At 37.2% G+C, this 6,994-nt stretch overlaps 1 protein-coding gene across 1 annotated transcript; it reads left to right on the forward strand.

Moving 5' to 3' along the window:
• Nucleotides 1-962: 962 nt before the first annotated feature.
• PSMD12 (proteasome (prosome, macropain) 26S subunit, non-ATPase, 12) lies at nucleotides 963-6,785 on the forward strand (the record flags this gene model as incomplete). Its single annotated transcript, XM_010290209.1, has 9 exons — nucleotides 963-983; nucleotides 1,770-1,829; nucleotides 2,080-2,208; nucleotides 3,597-3,704; nucleotides 4,609-4,713; nucleotides 5,139-5,288; nucleotides 5,441-5,574; nucleotides 6,117-6,230; nucleotides 6,611-6,785. Coding segments are annotated over exons 1-9 (996 nt in total), but the record flags the coding sequence as incomplete, so codon positions are not given.
• Nucleotides 6,786-6,994: the final 209 nt, after the last annotated feature.

A 6,994-nucleotide genomic window follows, 5' to 3' on the forward strand; every position in this document is an offset into this window, starting at 1 on the left:
TGGCGCAGGTGAGGGGAGGGGGAAAGCCCGGCGGTGCGGATGGGCTGAGTCATGGCGTGGGGCGCGCTAGGCCGCGCTCGGGGAGGCGGCCCGGTGGCGAGGGGACATGCGGCGCGACCTGCAGCCACCTCTCGTCACCCGATCCGGTGCTGAGGGATCCGGGGCTCGGGCCCTCCCGTGCCATGCTGGGGAAGAGGGGAAGTAGGGGCTGCTGTATCGTTTCATTGGCAGCGAGTGGAAGGAGGGGCAGGAGGGCGGTGAGAGAGGCGAGAGGAGATGTCGGGGTGCAGCCTGGCGAGTAAGGGGATGGGAAGGCCCGAGCCCACCAGAAGGGATGTGGCTTCTCCCTGCTGCCACTTTCCGCGGGCAGCGCGGCTGGGCAGACACGTAGGTGCTTGTTCATTCTGGGACTGCTGTGTGCCCAAGCTGCCTTCGTGTAATTGATCCGGTGTCAGGCTGGACAGGCAGCGCTTTGCGTCCTTCTACCTCGGGTGTGTACGTGCCGCAAAAGACTGTACTGGAGGGCCAGAGCCATGGCAGGCCGATGGGCTGCCTGGCATCTGCTGAGCGAACATCTGTGTGCGCCCAGCCGTAGGCGACCACAGATTGTCTTGCTGATGGGATCATAGAGATAGTCACACCTATGGTGTACCCTAAGGATTTTTTATGGACTTGTTCTGTAACGTAGAGATTCTTACACATCTCAGACCTCAGAACAGACAGATTGGATTTGCTGTTATGTTCCATCCCAGTAGGATGGCATCTGATTCTTTACATGCTGCAAATGCTCCCCTTGATCCACGTGTCTCGTTGTGATAAACATGTTGTACTATATTGCATATTATAGGTAATAGCCTTAAGATAAGTAAATTGCATCTTACGCTATCTTAAGACTGTATTATATGGAGAGTAGGCACAGGTGTTTTATCCCACAGGCACAGCTCGGCATAGGTATGGACACCATGACCATGTTTCATTGCCGCGTAACATGTAAATTTTGTGGCAGTAAGAGCACGTCCTTGACAAACCATTGTACATAGTTTGAATATTTCAGTACAGTAGGTACACTTCAGAAACAAATTTAATTCTTTTTGTTACTGATTTTCTAGTTTCTAACTTTTTTGCAGCCCCACAATTGCCATAGGCTGTAACAATTTCTCCCATACTAACATTTTTTTACAAGATACTTGCTAGGAATTACAACTTAGGACTGAAAGTACATTGTGGTATCTTTAACTCCTCCAAGCAAAGGCAAATATAGTTTTCAAAACTCAAAAAGCAGGACTACTGTAATTCCATGATTAGGTTGTAAGGCATGTAGTTTATGCTTTCTATAATATGTAATTAAGATATGATGAATGTGGATGAACCTAATAGTAAACCAATTTTTTGGCCAAGGTATCTAACTGCATATCTGTTCTCACTTAAAGCTTTCTTTTGGCGAGGAAGGAAATCAGTCATTCATCTAGCTCAATGTACGTGAGCTAAACAAACGTGTCTGAAACTTGCTAGGTTTCTCACTCAAGACAGACAATTTAGAGCATGTATTGGGCAAAATGGAACTAGTACCTTTGCAGTTTAATCTATGTCTAGAACCATAAATTTAAAGTTAACTATGTATGTTTCTTTTTTTAAGAAGTAAAATACTTAAAAAATAAGTGTACAGGCTAGTTATATGTGTTTTACTTACATGAGAATTAGAGCTTCTCTCAATTTAAATAGAGTTGTATTCTTCACTCATGGTGATAATTCTTTGCCTGTCGTATTAGGAAGGAAGATTGCAAGAAGTAATTGAAAACCTTCTCTCATTGGAAAAACAAACACGAACGGTAAGTACCATACGATGTGCAACATTTATGCTGGGTTGTCCTCCACACCCCCTTACTCCACTGCATAAAGTCGTGAAGGGAATTGGAGTATCAGTCTGTCTTTCTCTTTTGCTGTTCTTTTCTTTAAAAAGAAAATCAGTAAGGCTAGATATAATCAGTTTTTTACCCTTTGTATAATAGAAGTGCAAGTGATAAAGGTTTGCAAGTTGTTGATCCCATCACTAATATGTTGGTTGGTTGTTTGTTACAGGCATCTGACATGGTCTCCACATCCCGTATCTTAGTTGCCATAGTGAAAATGTGTTACGAAGCTAAAGATTGGGACGCTCTTAATGAAAATATTATTCTTCTATCAAAGAGAAGAAGTCAGTTAAAACAGGTGAATTTAATCCTTTGAAAATAAAATTGTATTTGGAGCTGTATTATGTATCTGATTCCTCCTTGTGCATAGGGACTTTCCTGACTTTGTAGCACCTGCCTGACTATATTGTTACTAGCATCTGCTGCTGTTTTTTGGTAGACATTTAAAAGCTAATAATGAAACTGATATCTGGAATTGGTCCGTCTTCACCTTATGCCCAAGCTCCGTGTGGTCCAGCTTGCCATTCTTGGCAGCACAGCTGTGACATTTCTGCTTTTGTGCATACCGGTGCTTTCAGATGGTAGTTCATCTTTACACTTCTCTACGGTCTGTATTGTAGACATATTCTTAATCTTTCATGTTCACATGAGGTAAACATTAAACACAGTTGTTGCCATTTATTGTGATCAAATAAAATGTATGCTTTACATGCCTCCTTTTGAAAGTGTCATACTCTGGAATTTAGTTCTGTCTGAGAAATCTTCTGTCAGGATAGCTGAAGGCTTTTGCATTTAAGAAGATGCAAAGTTTATTGCACTGTGTGTTTAGTTTGACTTAATTAGAAGTCTGCAGCAGGTAATTTTAATGGCATCATTGCTTTAGGAAGAAAAAGGTTACCTACTTTTTAATATGCAGAAACTTTAGGAGTTTGTATGGGAGTATAGTTTAGTTCTCTAACTTGCATGAACTGTGGCTGAAGACTTGGATCATTTCAGCTGAATTTTTCCCCTTGAGGAAGAAGTTTCCAGAAGTTTCATTCTGGTGGGTTGTTTTTTTTTTAATTCTTTTTTGTTTTTAGAAGTATGTATATTAACAATAATCGTAACACCTTTGTTAGCATCATTACCAGAACAACATATTCCGATACCTGTGCTTGCCACTGAAGGATGCTAGCTTAGTAGTGCCTGTTTGGCAATATGCAGAGATGGGAAAGCATCAGTCAGAAATAATTGCCCCTCTTCCTTCTGAAAAATCTACAGGTGTCCTAAAGAGAAGGGCTAGTGCTCACACTTAAGAAGATACACCTTCCTTTAACCATGCAGGTCTTAGGGCAAACAGGTAAGTTTTGTCAGTCCATGTGAGAGTCGTGTGGATTTGGCAGAAGAGGAGTACTAGTTTTCAAGAGAGAAACGCACGGGATTAATTATTTTGAATATAATTGGAAAAACTGAGCTGAAAGAAATGACAGAACAGCATCACATTTGACTTCTAGCATCAGTCGCTAGCATCATTTTACACATTTTTATGAATCAAAGTGATGAGATACATCTTGCATGCTTTTTGTTGAAATGAGTCTCTTTAGTTTGATATGAAACTATTTAGTACTTAACTCTGAGTGTTACAGTTTGAATGCATTTGCGAAATCTAAAAACATGGTATGTTCTTCTTTTCTGTTATTGTACTAGGCAGTTGCTAAAATGGTCCAGCAGTGCTGCACTTACGTTGAAGACATCACAGACTTACCAGTCAAACTGCGCTTAATTGACACGTTGCGTATGGTTACAGAAGGAAAAGTAAGATTTTGTTTTAAGACTGAATGTCTAAAAGGTAGAATAAAAATGTTCACCTCTTTTAAAAGCATAGCTTCTTAACGTTATTTTTTAATCTTGTTCAAAATTTGAGTGATGATCCTAAAGATCTTTTCCAACCTTAATGATTCTGTGAAATACGAGCGAAAGTAATTTTGAAATTAACTTGAGAAGCCAAGTAGTGTATTTCTTCCCAAAAGATTGCAAATATTTTTCCAGTTTCATATTTAAATAATTTGCTGAAACGCTGGTCATATTTCCATAATGTAGATATTTGGATGTATTATTGATATGATTAATAATACATTTCAGAGTTTTAAAATGCCATTTATTTTTCACTTTTTAAAACGTTATGTATTTGAATTTCTTAGAGAAATGGGCAGGTTTAGTTTAATTTCTCCTGCACTTAGCAAGGTGTTACATACAGTTACGGTAACCAGAAGGTGATATCAAAGCATAATACCAAGTTAATTATTTACATGATATTCCTTTTTCTTTAGGAAAATAAACAATTCTGGATTAAGGCAAATTTGTATTAATGTTACGGCTTTTGCCTGTTCAAAGTTAGTCTGAATTGTTAGTAATCAAGTACTGTTGCTTTCTGGCTGGTTAGGAGTAAGGGAAATAATGCAAACAGCAGTACTTAGTACACATTCATTAAAGTCTTAACTTCATTTTTAGATTAATTTGGTCCAAATACTTCTGGTGTATCAACTATCCATTGTATTTTATCTGTGTGTGTCGTAGATAGTATCAGTACAGTGTATGGATACACAAGGAATTAATTGGTTGTATGAAAACATCAAATATATGTCTTAGTGGGGTTGTGGTCTTAGAGTTTGCACTCTTCAGAAAATTCCAATGTTTAAACTACTGCTACTGATTTCAGATATATGTGGAAATTGAACGTGCTCGCCTGACAAAGACACTTGCAACAATAAAAGAACAGAATGGTGAAGTGAAAGAGGCTGCCTCTATTCTGCAAGAATTGCAGGTAACACACCACGTTACTCAAAATTGCGTCAGCAGTAAAAATTAATTCTGACTGCTCTTAGATTATCATTTAGAAACTTAATCAGGTACATCTGAAGAAATGCCTGGAATGAGATTAACTGTTATTAGTGAAAGGGTAATTCAGTTTTAACTGCTTTTGTTAGTCTCATGGTTAGGTTACATAGAATATTTCCCATTTGGAAAAAAGATTTCAATTCTCTAGGTAGCGCACTGAGTTTAGTGGATTCTTCTGGTGTAAGTGGGGGTTACAATTTAAAATTGAATAACCTTTTCTCCGTTTTCACTTGCGCTGGAATAGCTGTGTTTTTCTGTTTTGTTTTGTTCCCGCCCCCCCCAAAAAATGCACAGTTGAGACTTCACTTGATTTGACTTTGACAGTGTTAAATAGTTACATTTTCATTTTAGGTGGAAACGTATGGTTCAATGGAAAAGAAAGAACGTGTAGAATTTATCCTGGAGCAGATGAGACTCTGTCTAGCTGTAAAAGACTATATTCGGACTCAAATTATCAGCAAAAAAATTAATACAAAATTTTTTCAAGAAGAAAACACAGAAGTAAGTCATTAGAGGATTTCTCCCCCTCCAATTTTAATCTGACATTCCTCTGTTCAGGTCCAAGTGTATTTGAATCCCTCTCTTTTCTGGGATCCAGTTGGATTTCATTTACATGATTTATTAATTAATTTTACTGTTTAATACTGTTTCAGAAACTAAAGTTGAAATACTACAACTTAATGATCCAGCTGGATCAACATGAAGGCTCCTATCTCTCCATCTGTAAGCACTACAGAGCCATTTATGACACACCATGTATCCAGGCTGAAAGTGAAAAGTGGCAGCAGGTAAAAAAACATTACATACAAAATGTCTGTATTTTCATGTGGCAAATATCCATTTCATTACCAGATCAATTTACAGCAAATAAAATTGCTTATTGGTCTGTGGTTCTTATTTTTTTAAATGGCCATATTAACAAAATGGTTTGTTGAAAACAGATATGATAAAGTTGATTTAAAATTAATATTTATAACTAAGATCTTCATTATATTGTCTTTGAAATCTTGAAAATGCCTGTTTTATGCAAGTGCAGAAATTAGAAACAGCTGTGCAAGGGTGGTCTAAATGATACTGTTGTAACATCTGTACTGCATACACATATTTGTAAATAGTTTTTTTCATGTATTTATTTTAAATACTTCAATTTTAGTTAACCTGAATTCAATTTAAATGTGTCACTGTGGGATGAGGGTTCATTTCTGCAAGATGACATCAGTTTCACCTTAATTTTTCAATATGCCAGGCTTAAGCCTTTTACATGTTAAACTCTAAGCTCTGTGAGCAGTGTTTTCAATTCCTCTGTTTAATTATGGGAAAAAAACACACTCTTATGAAGAGCGTTGTTCTTTATGTTATTCTTTCACCTTATGACAATGAACAATCTGATCTGGTGCACAGAATTAGTAGTGACAAAAAGCTAGAAGAAATCCCAAAGTATAAGTAAGTATTCTTTCTAACAAACAATTCTTAGGTTAAAACAAAAAGTGTGTCTCTCAAACTAACTAGCAAGTGAAATCTGTTTATGCTGTCTGCTGTACGAATCTCCCAATTAAATGCTGTATGAAAAATACTGCAAAATTTTCATGATTGTGCATGTTCTACAGTAAAATAAATGTCTCTTTATGAGAAGGATCTTTATTAGAAACACAGTCTGACTTGAGCTGTCCCTGATAATGTGAAGTATTGAGTATATTAATGAATAACAATGAATATTAATGGTGATAAACTTAAAACATTTAAAATTATTTCTTTGATCTATTTAAGTATGAAATGAGCCTTATTAATACAGGACTGTAAATCAACTTTACTAAACCATTTAGAGACCTCCTAAAACTATTTACCACCATGGAATTGATGCGATGGACTGCCCTAGTTGAAGAATATGGGAAAGAATTGAGAGAAGGATCCCTTGACAGTCCTGCAACAGATGTTTTTGGCTGTACAGAGGAAGGTGAAAAGAGATGGAAAGATTTAAAGAATAGAGTTGTGGAACATGTAAGTATGGCTGTCTTTAAGCATTAGCCGTGTATTCAGTGCCTCAACTGAAAATGCTTTTCACTTGCCATATTTTAGTTACAAAGAATCCAAAAAGCGTGTTGTAAAGCAGCAGATAAGTTGCCTTTTCCATTGTGTTATGTTTTCAACATTTTATTTGCTCGTGTATCTTTATTATAGATAGTTATTATATATTATTATTAATATTA

Source organism: Phaethon lepturus, unplaced genomic scaffold, assembly GCF_000687285.1.
Source record: "Phaethon lepturus isolate BGI_N335 unplaced genomic scaffold, ASM68728v1 scaffold47606, whole genome shotgun sequence".
NCBI lineage: Eukaryota > Metazoa > Chordata > Aves > Phaethontiformes > Phaethontidae > Phaethon > Phaethon lepturus.